General features: G+C 43.9%; 1 protein-coding gene across 1 annotated transcript in view; it reads left to right on the forward strand.

Moving 5' to 3' along the window:
• Nucleotides 1-14,605, forward strand: part of FMN1 (formin 1) — a 469,294-nt gene that overhangs the window by 337,196 nt on the left and 117,493 nt on the right. Inside the window, exon 9 of the mRNA XM_085627914.1 lies at nt 2,804-2,921. Within this exon, the coding sequence (XP_085484040.1) occupies nt 2,804-2,921 (118 nt within the window). The remainder of the gene's footprint in view (nt 1-2,803; nt 2,922-14,605) is intronic.

Here is a 14,605-nt window from a genome sequence, read left to right on the forward strand (position 1 = left end):
TTTTACAAACCTCTTTATTCCATAAGAAGTAAAATGGTGACTTCTGACCTGTATTTGATTAGTAAAGTAATGACTTCTGACCAATGTCGCTGTTGACTATCCTCCGCTTCTCAGTTTAAATATCTTCATCGTGTATCCGATACTGTTCATCAGTTGCTGCGGGTGGTCTTCATTATTCAGCCACAGGAAGTGGTAAGGCGGAAGCCTGCTCTGAGTATTGGAACCACTGGGGTCCCCCTGGCACGCAGGCAGCAGCGGTGTGGGTGCCCATTGTGAGAGTTCTCTTTAGAGAAAAGCCGATTCTCCCAGTATTGGGATCTGCAGATGTAGTCTAGGTTCTTGTGCAGTGCTAGCAATTATGATAACAAAAAAAGTAAATTCATGAGCACTTTCAGAGGGATTGTTCAACGGACTGTTCCAAACTTTCCGTGTTTCTCATGGTTTACACGGGTACTCTCCTGGAGTTAATAACTAGGGCGTTTAGTATCTCTCGGTCTCTGCCAACTTCCTGAGCCCCGGGACTAGTAACCCATTTGTTGGTGAATGAAGTTGTGGCATTTTTAAATGTCGGTCTCCTTTTACAGGAGGTATATATGTGATGTTGTACAAGTAAGTTGTTATTCGCTTGGGAATCGGGGTATATAGCGTAATCTTGGTCTCCTTTCGTTGAGGCTGTCTACTAATTAGTGACCTGTTTGGGGTCTACTTGAATATCCCTTCAGTATCCAACAGAGGGCACTGTGGCGGGTTGAGTCAAACCGAGTACTGGGACACTGTTCCTTTATGTCCAAGAATGAAATAGGAATTCTATTTTATAGAGTAATCGAATTTACTCTTTTTTTTTTTTTTTTTTTTTTTACATTTTTTTTTATTCTGCTGGTTCGCTTTTACTTCGTGGGATTTTTACAATCTATTTCAGGCTTGGCTTAATATTCGCCTGCTTAAGTGTAAGATTTATTTTGTTTTTTTAATCAATTTTTTATTGTTTAGTTTCACTAAGCCAATTTGGTACTTTATTGAGGCATTTCGAGTAGCAGTTGCGCGTCATTGCACACCTAGGAATGAACAACTTAATAAAAGTTATTGAAACCTCAAAATCAACTCAAAAGGCAACTTAAAGCATGGTAGGCACTAAAGGAGTTCTACGTTTGAATGGCAACCAACATGAAAACAATTCAAATCACTGTCCACCTAGCTGCCAAGTAGCCTCATGTCATGTGTAACATCTTTAGCAAAGCTATGTGGACATTGGTAATATATGATGGTGAAATCATATAACTATGTTGACGTAATTGTATCAAATGGTGTAGTTTTGAATTTGTATATATTGTTTTAACATAGGAAAGCAGGGATTATCATTAAGGCTCCCAGTTTTATGTTTTTACTGGGTTTTTTTTTTTTTTGGTTTTTTTGTTTTAGTTTTTTTTTTTTTTACAGATAATTCAGACAGGAAACCATCTATCTTCCTGTCTGCATTTATTTTCAGATATGGATAAAAAGGGAGGATGGGTTTTCTTTTAGATGATGCTTAGTTCTGTCAATCATTAGGTCAATAGGTGTGCAGATTGACAGGTAGAGGTGCTTATAAAAAGCAAAACGATTTCCTAATGAAGCTTAAATACATGCAACAATACACATATTTAAGCTTTTCTACAGTGCAAATGGTTCCAAATTACTGTATTGTACTTTAAATGGCTAAAATTAATTGAACATTCGAACATGGTTAAGCATTTGTTGGTTAAAAACATTTGGAAGTATACCTATTGCAGCTTCATTTTTTTTACACTAAGCATAAAGTAAATATGGCTAAATACAGATAAAATGAGCAAAAAATAGATGCCATAAAACCAGGAGCCTTAATTATCATCCTTCAGCTTCCTCCAAGTCCAGCATTATATTAAATTTGACGCCATGCTCCCACAATTTGATTCTAGCTTCTTTTTGCAGTTCGGCTGGAGAAATTTATTTTTGCATTTCTCCTGCTGAACACCTATTTCTTTAATGCCAAATATTTTTTTTTTCTGTCTATTATTTTTAATTCTGAACCTTTGGTTTTGGGTTTAAGCCCCGTAATGCAAAGTCCTTTTGGCTATAGACTTGGAGCTGGCTATAGTTGCCACGCAAAACATGGGGTCATTTGGCAGCTTTGTGGCCTGGAAGTAAAATGCAATTTGGCCCTGAACCAAACCGTTGGGCCCCCAAGCCCTCTGACTTTGTTTTGCATGCGGCTCTGATATCTCTAAGGTTTGCTTACAAAATTTGTTGGCAATTTAGCTCTATATTGAGACCGTCAAGGGGATATATGACCCAGCTGTACTGACGGGGCATGCTGAATCGTGGACATCCCTGCATTTCACCCCAAAGGGGAAGAAGATGCCCCAATGTCCAACAAATCCTAGCTTTAAAGAGACCCCTTTATACCATGAACAGGGAGGTTCAGGTCTTTTGAGATGGGCTGGTGCAGTTCTGGCATGTTTTCATCGTTCCATTCAAAGGCATTATGGGTAGTGTAGTCCTGTACCTGCACAGGGTTAGCCTTCATGGCCTGAGTCCTCCGGACACCATACGTCTGGCTCACAGTTTCAGGACAACAATTAGGGTACATGTGGTCTGGTGTGCCAGATGCAGAACCCCGAGTAGTCGAGTGTCAGCCTCCCCATATTGAGTGATCCTGGGCAGATCACTTGTGCGTTATTTACTTTTTGTTCAAACTGAGTACCCTAAGCCAAGCAGTGCTATATAAATATATATATGTATCATCCTTTTTGTGTTTCTTTTTTTAATATATATATTTCTTTTTAAGCCGGAGCACAGCCCCTCGGACCCAGAAGACCGGACGCCCGGTAAACTACAGGCGGTCTGGCCTCCACCAAGACCCACTTTGGAAGAGGAGAAGGTGGGACTGAAGTACACCGAGGCAGGTGAGCACGTGCTGCCCCTTCAGTCAGTGACTGATATACTGGGGCTTGTCTGCACTCCTAGTGCACAACATGTCGTTTGTTTGTATTTCGCATTCAAAATGATTGTCGCGGGCAGAGAAATAGACGCCCCGTTGATTATTTCAAGTATCTGAATCTGCTGATCAATCCAAATCACTCATCAGTTCTGTGATTATTGTGAAAACACGGTGTATGAATGCCATATTCCTTCCCAGGGCCGGGCTAGGCATGGGCAGTATGGGCAGCTGCCCAGGGCCTCGCACTCAGCCCACCAGCATGGGGCCCCGCACCAGTGCAACACACAACCAAACCTCTTGTGCCCCTGCCGATCCCATTGAAGAAAGGTGTCTGTTTGCAATTGGGCTTACAGTAGGGGCCCTCCTTCCCTGGGCCTCTCAGGGATGGTGTGGGGAGGTCTAGGAGAGGGGGACACTTCATCTTGTGCCAGTTGCAAGGAGATGTATTTTGTCCTGCAATTAGGCCTCCTGCCTGGCTGCCCATTGAGAGACACTGCAGGGCACCCATTGTCAGCACTGTACCGTCTGCACAGTTTTAACTTTCAGCCCCCAAGCTATTCTCACACCTTCAGCCTGATATGAGCTGTGAAAGAGGAGGTGCTTGTAGGTGACAGAGAGGGGAGTTGCGGCCCAGGAGGAGTCTGCATAAAGCAGCTTCCGGAGCCCTGAAGGTGTCACTTAAGTAAATTAGAGGGGCCTCACACATTACCCTTCACCCGGGCCCCAAAAATCCTAGAACCGGCCCTGTTCCTTCCATACACTTCTTTCTACTGGAGTGCTTTTCCTCTCCGTGCTCTTTACCCTCCGTTTCTCGGTCTCTTTCCCCCTCTGTTCCTGGGCCTCTTTCCCCCTCTTCCTCTGTTCCGTGGCCTCTTTTCCCTCCCTCACCTTTCTATTGGTTGTTTGGAAGTGTTCTGCCGCCGCCATCGAAATTAACCAAGGACTATTTTACATCTGAAACATACACTCTGTGATTGCACATTTAATTCTTTATGGTTGAATTGTTTGCACAAAACAATGCTTTTTAAAATTGTTTACTCTGCAGCAGCCATTTTTTGCCACTTTTTTCATTGCTCGAATGCTAGTGTCAAACGTTGTTTTGTCAAATAGTTCTCCAATACACCCCCTCCATCATGTTTTTCCTTAGTGAGGAGTAACTTGAAAGTTTTTCACTTGCTCGCTCTTGGCCTGGTCTCTGTGGAGGTTCATGTGTACATATGAATGTTGTTTATTTTGCTTTAGTAAACACTGCTTTTGAATTGAAGGTGTTTAGCAGAGAGGATCTGCTCTGCAGTAAGCCAGAGAGTTAGACTAGTTGTGTAGGGCTGTGGAAGGACCGGTGCACCATGAACACTGTAAATGGAGAAGGCCTACCGGCACGGATGGCACAATGGCGCTTATTGTCAAGCGCTCTCGCTTCCAGCCACAGGTTGCTGCTTGTGGTGAAAGGGCCATTCAATATCTATGTATTGTTCAACAGTACACACTGTTTGGCTCTGGTTACATGAGGCTGTGTGTAACTGAGACTTGCTGTCCGCATGCAAATGCCCCCTGCCTGTTTGCATGGGTGGATCAGGTGTTGGTGGCGCTACAATAGGCTCTTAACTTAGCATCTCACCCATAGGCCATTGAGCATGCTTTGTTCACTGGAGGACTGGATTGAACAAGGCCCGGGCGACTTTAGCTTTGTGTCTGTTTCTATGGAAAAAGCAGCTACTCTGTTTTGACTTTATATTTGAGAACTGTGGTATACCTTTGGTGTCCATGTTTATGAAGTACAGATGAAGGTATAGGCGTCCAGGGACGAGTATCAGAGTTTTTCTTTAACAGGTGTACAGCATGAGAACCTGTGACTAATGTTGTCTGCCTCCACCCAGATTGTCTGAAAAGGTATTTACATTGGCTCTGTGCACCCTTTTGTTTGTAAAGCACCACAGAAGGAAGGACTCACCCGGCCTCACCTGGTGGAGTCTGTGCCTGTCTTCTGTGACAGGTGGAAATTGTCTGCTTAAGGACAAGCTTTATGCCCGCTAGCAATCGCTTGTTTTTCCAGGTGTGGTCTACTTCTGTCCACATCACTGAATATTTATTTGCAGTGGTCATGTCGCACAGGGATTATTCACACCCTCCTTATCACTCTCTCTTCTGCTGGTGCCACCTTGAATTCTGTTGCCTAACCCGGTCACCCATGGGCATCTGCAAGGGGAGCAATCCCCCCCCCCCCCCCCACAGATTTAATCCAATCGAGAGATATCCCGCACGAATGAGCTACATTATTCTCGTTTCTGCGAGAAAGAGCACAGCTCACCACGGGTCACTCACTGGCTGGCTGGCTGGTGGTTTTAGAAAGTGCAGCGTAACACTACGGCAGCTGTAGTGTTCCGCTGCACTGCTGGTACGGTGCCAAAAACTGTCCAGGTCAAGGGTAGGCCACCACGGCACGCCCCCAGGATAGTGCGCAGGGATACACAGGACAGAGAAGACGATTCCGCGTGTGTCGTGCGCTGCGGCAGCCCTCTGCACAGGCCCTGTTCACTCTGGCTCATAGCGCTCTTTGGCCCCGACCTGCTGCATCTCAACAAACATCCCTCATAGTTTGCTGCCTGGCACTGGCCATTTGAAAATTAGGCTGCGCTCGAGCACATCACCAGTGACACATTTTGCAGCAGTAGGTGGGTGCCACATGACTGTGGCTCCTAAAGCTGTGAGATAAGAGTGAGAAAGGGCGAAGAAGGGATAAATATGGAGGGAACGAGATAGACAAGATAAAGCAAGGCAGGGCAAGGGTGAGAAAGCAAAAGTAAAATAGAGCAAAAGAGAGACAAAGGAGCATGAATGGAAAGAGAAAGATGGAGAGAGAAGGAGCACGTGATAGAAAAAATAAGAGATAAAATAAGTGAGACCGCAAGAAAGAACACAGTGAGACTCGGTGGCTAAAGAGAGAGTGAGGCACAAAGGGCAAGAGAGAGCGATTAAGAGAAGGAAACAGCGAAGTGATATTAGTATGACGCGGCCAACATTGGCCTCGTCATAATGCTTTTTAGGTCTCGGCTAGCGAAGGCGGCGCTTGCGCAGTCTCGCTTGCGAGAGATAATGACTTGGAGAAGAGGGGCTTGAACCCACCCCTCTTCTCCATTGGCTGGCCTCTTGAATGCTGGCCAGCAATTGGAGAAGAGGTTCGTCACTCCGAACAGGCCCCGTCCTTTTCGGATTCGGGGACGTGTTTTTTGCAACTTTTCTAATTATCTCCTCCAGCCAATGGCAAGAGGAGAGAAAAGAAAAACACGCCTCCGAATCCGCCGCTGCCTTTCTCCGAGGCTTAGCCTCGGAGAAAGGCAGTGGTGTGCTTGTTAACCCTGCCGCCTGTGCTGCGGTCAATGGGCCCTGTGTTGAGCAGGACATGTTTGTTGCCCACATGTGTCGTTCTGCCCCCGCCCTGCGGGCTGGGAGTCGGTGGGTGTCCCCAGGGAGCATGTGTGCAGAGTTCAGCAGTTTAAAGGGGCATTGCTGTGGGGGCGGCCTGCTAGTCTGGAGCTGGAGTGGGACAGTCAGACAGGGGGTCTGTGGAAGAGAGCTGTCTACGGCTGGGTGTTCAGCCACCACAGAGGAGGAACCCAGACAAGGTAAGTGGGGTCCACGCTGCAGCTTCAAACGCCGCGCCTTAATGCCTTTCACATAGCGCCAACATGCCCTCTTTAGGCCGCTCAAGCAGTGAGCAATATGCACTCGCTTATTGCGCCTCTGTTTCCCGATCGGCGCTATAAATGATCTTGGGCAATCTCCCTCTTTCCCGATGTGCGCTGAGTGATCTTGGGCAATCCCCCTCTATCCGTATGTGCGCGGAGTGATCTTGGGCAATCCCCCTTTCTCTGCCAGGTGTGCTGGGTTGCATTCTGAGGGTCTAGGGAGAGTCGTGGAAGTTACTTCCGTGTTGGGCTGCTGGGGCTGAATTTCTCCAGAGAGGGTTCAGCGGGTAGCATGCCTCTCAGGGGTTGCATTAGAGGTGAACCAGATAGAAATTTGTAGTGCGAGCCGAGCCAGAGTTGGTTCTAAGGGCCAAAGTTCGAACCGAGTCAGAGTTCGTAAAGGGCCAAAGTTCGAGCCCAGCCTTCAAACGGGTAAAAATAAAAAAATACAGCAAACGCAAACGTCAAGTCAAAGGAAGAGAAAGGGTTGTTCCTGTCACACAAAGACGATTTCTTGAACGCTTGTGTTTCACGATAGTGAGCTGTGTTGCCATCAGGTGAAAGGACCGTTTCCCACGTGCAATGCCCTGACAGCACTGTCACGAGTAAACCTTGAGATGTCAGTCTGTTCCATGCAGTCTATATGAAAAATAATGTTGTATGTAGATCACATGACCGTCAATTATTCCTTAAGTAAGTGTTGTTTTCATATAGCACACAATTTAAACTGGATATTTTTTAAGTGAACTCATATTTGAGTCTTAGATAAGATTAGGCGCAGAATTAAAGTGGTTTGCCTAGGATCACACAATGTTAAGTGGGAAGCTGGGATCGGAACTCAAGGTTCATGACTACACATTGTATTTTCTTAGCGGATGGAACTTGCCTTCTCTATCCCAATGAAAACTTAAGGTCAATGCAATGGTCTCGGCATTGTTAAAGTTAGAGCTATTGGCATTGCTCATGACATTATTTTTGTTTTTGTTTTTGTTTTTAAAACATGTAAAGAAACGGCATTGTTATTTACATTGTCAATAGCTTAATCAGTGTGTGTGTAGGTGGCTCTGTGTGTGGGTGCAAATGCAATAGGTCTCGCATTTGAGAGTGATTAAGCTATTGACATTGTAAATACCAATGCCGTTTCTTTAAATGTTTTAAAAACAAAAACATAAACAAAAATAATGTCATGAGCAATGCCAATAGCTCGAACTTTACCGGTGCCGAGACCATTGCATTGTAAATGCTTGTTTTCTATGCTGTCAGCTTTTTTTGTAGGTTACCTCGGTGTGGGCAGTTTAGAAACAATACCCTGCACTGTTGAGGGGAAAAAACACAAGAAGCAATACAAATCGAGGGACAGCACTGCCACATAAACTTAATTTGGTTGTTAATGACCTGAATGCTGTTCCTGATATACGGAATTCTATTGGCACAGTGAAAGCCATCATCCAGTTTTTCCCTGAGGGTCCAAAAAGATCACTTATTCCTAATGTGCGATTGCTGAGTGAAACACGATGGACAGCAAAATACAAGAGCATTAGAAATATGAGCTCCAACTTTGAAGAGATTATTAAGCAATTAAGCTTACTAGTTACTACAGTGTCAGGGAAAACACGTCGGGATGCATATCAATTGCAATGTTCCTCAAGCGCAGTGAGCTTTCTCTTTTGCTTGTCCATAATTTCAGATTACTCATCTAGATTGGGATCTGTAAGCCAGGCTTTCCAAGCTGTTGATCTTGATATCCTCAAGGTGTGTAAGACCTTCTGACTGCATTCTGTGACCACAGACAAATATCAAAAAAGCAATTTAAGGACATTTTTTCAAATGTTCAAAGCAGAAAAATGGAACATTAGATTTTGGGTTTCTAGACAGTGTGGCCGGCAAGTATGTCATTTGTTATAATTATGGTTCCTCTTCTGTGGAAGAATACTATTGCCACTCTGTGCCATACATGGGCTCTATCCTTGCATCATTAGAAAGCCGTTTTGGCAATGAAAACAATTGTTTTTAGTCTGTTCCCACTTTACCCAAGACACTTGGCAAACACGAAACTTGAGCAATACAAATGCCAGATTGCAAACATCAGAGAAACTTGCTGCATAGAAAACCTGAAAGACAAAGTAGTCACATGGTTTGAGATCTGGTCAACGAAGGATGAGCAGTTTGACAATGGACATCTGGATTTGCTAAACCACACAGATGTATTTCCATCAGTCCAGCGAGCCATTCTCATTGCTCTCACGATACCAATGACCACTTGTACAGTACAAAGGTCTTTCAGCACAATGAGAAGGATGAAAACCTGGTTGCTGTAGATAATGGCGGATGATCGCTTATTGGGTATGTGTATGATGAGCATGCATCGAGCAAAAATGTATGAAAACAGCTGATTGAAAAGGTAATTGATACATTTGCACAAGACCACAGATGTTTACAGTTCCTCCTTTGAAATCACTTACTAGTGAACAACAACTGTATAAAACTACTCGCTGAAAAATGTGATTGTTACATTTGAGCAAGAGTGCAGATGTTTGCAGTTCCTACCCTTTAACAGTTATACAGTTCAAGTTTGTTTTTTGTTCCAATTTGGATGAGAACAGTTATTTTATTAAAGTTAATTTAATTATATTTATTTTAATATATTTAAGTTCATACATTTTCAAAATAAATACATTTGTCATATATTTTGTCATTCGTTTGTGCACGTTAACACCAAATGCAGATTCTACATGTTTATTTTTTATAATTTAGTTATAGTGCCTTGATCATGTGTGTATGAATAATGTGGTGCATTCAATAGTGGTAACATAAAAACAGATTAGAAATTGGTAGTCGGGGAGTGGCAGCTTGATCCTTCTATTAAGCTTTTGCATCAGGTTTCTCAACACTTTGCATGCCAGGCGCTTTATGTGATACTGACTATGCACCTGCCCTTTGACATTGTCAAAAAGGGTCAGAGGATGGATGATGTTTAAATCAAATTCCCCCCCACGGAAAATAAATATTTCATGGGGACGCCCGTGCTGTCACCGTGCCAGCCGCTACTGAAAATCTGCTGTTGAATGTTGTTATAAACCTCTTAATCCTTCAATCTCTAATACTCTGCCTCTCCCCATCCCACAAATCTCTTATCTGTTTAGTCTCCCTGCTCAGTGGCCTTTCACTAACTAACTTCCCCCTCATGCCTGGAGTTCTCTCCAGCAAATGCCCATCAAACACTTTCAGAAGACCTTGGTCTTCTTCCAGGCTTTCCAGGTCCCTTCAATGCACTTAAACTAATCCCCTTTTTGCGCATGCACCAGCCAACCTAGACTCTGCTTCTCCACTCCACATGCACCCTCCAATCTCCCAATAACCTCTAAACATTCAACACACCCTATTGCATCCCCAGCTCCTTTCCATCACGGTTGCAGAATCTGTCAACCTGCCTTTTACTCATCCCACTTCTCATTTCTCCAATTTCCCACTTTCAGGTCTTGACCGCCTCCACAAACATCTCCTGCTTAACGACGCATGCACGCGCACCCCATTTTTTTTTATTGTTACAGCATTGCTTTACCAGTGCCTGTTATACTTTGCTCATGCTCCTGAGTTTAATGCCTGGCATGAAATGAACAATGCAATAAACTGATTCTGCAACAATTTTGTTATCTTCCTGAATGTTACATAATTGATGAGCAGAATACGGCCCGTAGGAAAACCCACACATCTTGTATTTCCGGACTCCACACATTCAGGGGAACATTTCCTTAGTGTTCAGGATTTATGTTTGTCCACTGGAGAAATGCAACAAAATATTGAGCTTATTTGTTTACTAAATGAAAATCTTGATGATTGGATGCTAATAAAGGTGGAATCACTGCATCTGGTCCTCGACCACCTGAGTGCGACGGTCTTCCTGCTGCTCGACTTGAGGTCTCAATCAACCTGCGTAAATCGCAGATGGAGCCATGCCATCGGAGCAGTGGTGCATTTGGTATATCTCGGGCCTCCCCAGAGGGTTAGTAACATTCAGGATATGATCCTTATTTTTTGCCAGGAAGTTCTCTTTCCGACCCTGACAGTCCTTCACCTGTTCGGCCTCCTGCATTTTGTTGGTCACGTCCCCTCGGTGGCCTCCAGTTCCCCCATAAAAAACAAGCTCGGAAACCTCTACCGCGCTTAGACAATGTAAGAGAAAGGTGTGGTGGAAGGATTTAGAATGAAGACTGGTCCAGTGGACCCAAGACTTCTACACCAGCGTCATGCACACAGGAGGACCAGAGCTTTGGCACCACCGTCATCAATAGATGTGTTTAAGAAGACCAGGGCCTGACAAAGACACCATCATCGGCTCTGCAGACAGGTCAGGCATAACTAGTGTCTCAAAACCACACTTCCAATCTGAGCCTTGACACCACCACTTTTAAGATCAGCAATACTTGTGTACTATGTTTGTGTGTCAAAGACAGAAAACTGTTTAAATCCATGTTGGTGTAGGGAAATTAGACTTTGTGTTGTAGTGAGAACTTTTGCCAGCCAACACAAACAATGTATGAATGTTAAAGTCTATACAAGCCTTTGGATCTTCGAAGGAACCTTTTTCTAGTGCTGCATCTCCTGAGAAATATTAGGACTGGGTGCACTTCAATGCCCTAACCCACTCCTCACGTGTAAGTCCCAGGCTGTGCGATCTGCATCAGCTGTAACAGAGGCTCCTACAAATGATGGACTCTGTGATTCTTGGCTTGTTGTCCTTACTACATTGCTTTAGTTAAGCCGAAGGCTGAGGCGGTTGTACCAGTTCTACACTTTAGCTTTTGTTTATTTAAATATACCTCCATTTGCTCTTGATGCATCTGAGGCACTAACATGGTTTGTGTATTGAGCAGCAGCTGCTGAAGTGGTCTGTAACTTGGCGTGTTACACAGTCCCTCAAACACCCTTCATTAAATAAAAACAAGCGATGTAGTTCTGCAATAATAAAACCGATTATGTCCAGTGCCAAGGGTCAGTTCACATTGTGGTGGGCGCTATTTAGACAGTCAATAAGGTTATATAGTGAATGCGTAGTTTTCATGGTCATAGTGTGTTTTGTGCCTTTGGATCAATGCTAAAACTGTTCTCTTCAGAGCAAACATGGTATAAAGTAGATTTCAGCTTCCAAAAAAGAGCCTTGAAATTAATGTCTGTTTTTTCATAAACACTGATGTAAGCCTTTTCCTCTTAGTTAATGTATCTTATTAAATTTTAAATTGATCAAAAATACCTAGAATATCGGTTTCTATACGACTTATATAAACGTATCTCGGTTATGTGATTTTTTTTTTCCAAGCTTGATTTTGCAAATGAGGGTAATAAAGGCTAGATAGGTAGATTTGCCAAAGATCAAACAATTGACCTGCTTTTAGAAATCTGAATTGGTGTTTGTTTGCACCCGTGGAGAGGAATATCACTTTTTGAAGAACACGTGTGCACCTTTTTTCCATTCCTTTTCAACATCGCTACCCCTTGCCAGCGGACCTATAACTAAATAATTCACAGTACAGCCCTGTGGGGACTGCCTGCCAACAGGCTTGAAATAAAGAAAAATCACCCAGTCTTGTAGCGCCTGCCTCTTCTTGCGGAAGTTTAACAAAATTAGTTACACTACCCTCTACGTTCCAGCTCTATACAACGTAAATTCCATCTGTCCTCCACCCCACAAAGTATGGCCTCAAAATATCAAACATCTTGACAGCCTGAATTCTGCCGAATAATAGCTGCCGGATCCAGGATCTGAGTAGATCCCTTCATTTCCTGCTTTGGGTCTGTGGGAAAATCTTTTTGCTTCCCTACAGGCTGAGCCACCAGTCACTATGAAGGGAATTATTTCCTATCCGTCTATTCCAGAGAAAACAAGCCAGGTTACTGTACTGACCTGGGATCTGCCTACTTCCAGGCATGTGCCATGATGCTTTCTGTGTTTTTGCAAACTGTTATTCAGGTTACCTAAGACCAGCCATGCCGTGTTTGCATATGGAGGAGCTTGGACACGGCTGCTTGCAGAACAGGTGTTGGCCCATGTTTATACTGCCAAGGCGTAGTTTCACCATCCCTGCAGTATTATGTTTAGTGAAGGCGGTATATCTGTGCACCTCTTAAGGCAGGTCCACGCATGATTATGGCAGCTGCATCACACCTTGGCAAAGGCAGGAAATATATTGAACAATCTACCCCTAACTGTACATATTAAGAAGTCTAAAGGAGAGCCCATGTTTTCTGAGGGATCGCATCTTTTTGAGAAGAGAACACATTTGTGAGCTCTCAGGGCAGGGTGACTACGGCTAGTCCTGGGTGGCAGGTTGGTGAGCTTTGAATCCAAATCTGCAGGGCGTTGTGCGCGGCTGACAAAGTAGGATATTTCAATTTTTGGGTACTAATAGGTAAGAGGATAGGAAACGAGAGGAGGCCTAGGTAGGTTTGGAGCAAATGGTGGGTGTTGAGTGGCAGATTCAAGTTTTTCAGCTGGAGGGTAGAAGAGGATGGCATCGTGGTGGGGTTGTTTCATGGAAGACTGATTAACCTGTGTAATAAAGTAAGAGTTTGTCAGCAGTGAGGAGCATTAGATGCAAAGACCTACTACAAGTCCTGCTCACCACTCAAAGGTTGATGTGAGAATTGGCAGCTGGGAATAGGTGGTAAGGTGGAATTTCGGGGTGTTGAGCATCTTGAATCTATCTGTCATTGCGATGTTGGAATTGTAGGAATTTAAATAAAGATTTTGAGAACACAATGATGTTTCTAGCAGACTGGGAGGCAGAAATTGATAATTTCAGATTTGAGAGCTTGGAGTGTGAGGGGATGTAGAGCCTTTCAGTGAATACCTGCTACACAACCAGGGGTTTGGGATATTATCTGAGAGGTGAACCAGGGAGCAACGATTACTATTTGTCATTGACATTGAAGTGGTGGAAGAGGCTGAAACAGACTTGAGACATTCTAGGTAGATCCTACAGGTAATGAGCATGCTGGATTATCTAGAGACATGGAAAGGACCCTGACGTCAAGAGGAAAAGGTTTCATAATTTGTGAACGAGGTGGGGAAGCAGTTGGTCGGAAGTTTGTGGGGGTGACCGAGGTCGCTTAGGAATAATGGACTAGGGAAGCTCCTGAGTAGGGATGGTTGTGTAGAGTGTGATAAGAGTTCTTGTGGTATGATTGAATTTTGGCTTAAGAGAAGGAAGCAGAGTTGATTGCCGATAGGTTAGATGGAAATATTGTAGTGGATGGATAGAGTAGTATTGATATTCTGAGCCAGCCAGGGTGGAGCGAGGTAATAAGATCTTTATAGGATTTTTCTTTTTTTTAATATGTAGTTTATTCTTGGTAAGAAAGGCTGTCTTAGAACCAGGATGGACCACTGATACCCATGTTTGGGTTGTGCTGTGTCATCATTTTGAAATAATGTGAGCCAGTATAAATCATTTCCTGCGTGAAGCACTTGTCCAGATCAGTTAGGACTAGCTTCTCAGCTCTGGCGTTATCTGCTTGTCTTTGTTGATGCCTGGTGATGACAAATCAGATTTTCATCCTCCCAAAGTCGATAAAACTGTAACACCAGTTTATAAAATTGCTTTGAAATTGCAAACGCTGTAAAGTCAAGCTTTATATTGAAAACAAGTGATCATTATCAACATGATGATGATGATGAGGCTGTGACCTCTGTTGCTGCGGCCACCTCTACCAGGGAATTTGCCGGGTCTGTCTTTGACAGCAGGATCCTTGTCAACCGCGGCTGCACGGCACCTTGAGTTTTGTAATACAAAATGACAGTGCGATTGGTAGTAATGAGCAATGTGGAGGTAAACGTATTGAGCGTATTGCCGATAGTTATGGTTTCATGTTCCCATGGACAGCGCCTGGATAACCTCACGGGTGATAAGCCGGACTATATAAGTCTACAAACTTAAACTCTGTCACCCCTAACTCATAACTCGCC

This window comes from Triturus cristatus, chromosome 9 (genome assembly GCF_964204655.1).
Source record: "Triturus cristatus chromosome 9, aTriCri1.1, whole genome shotgun sequence".
Lineage (NCBI taxonomy): Eukaryota > Metazoa > Chordata > Amphibia > Caudata > Salamandridae > Triturus > Triturus cristatus.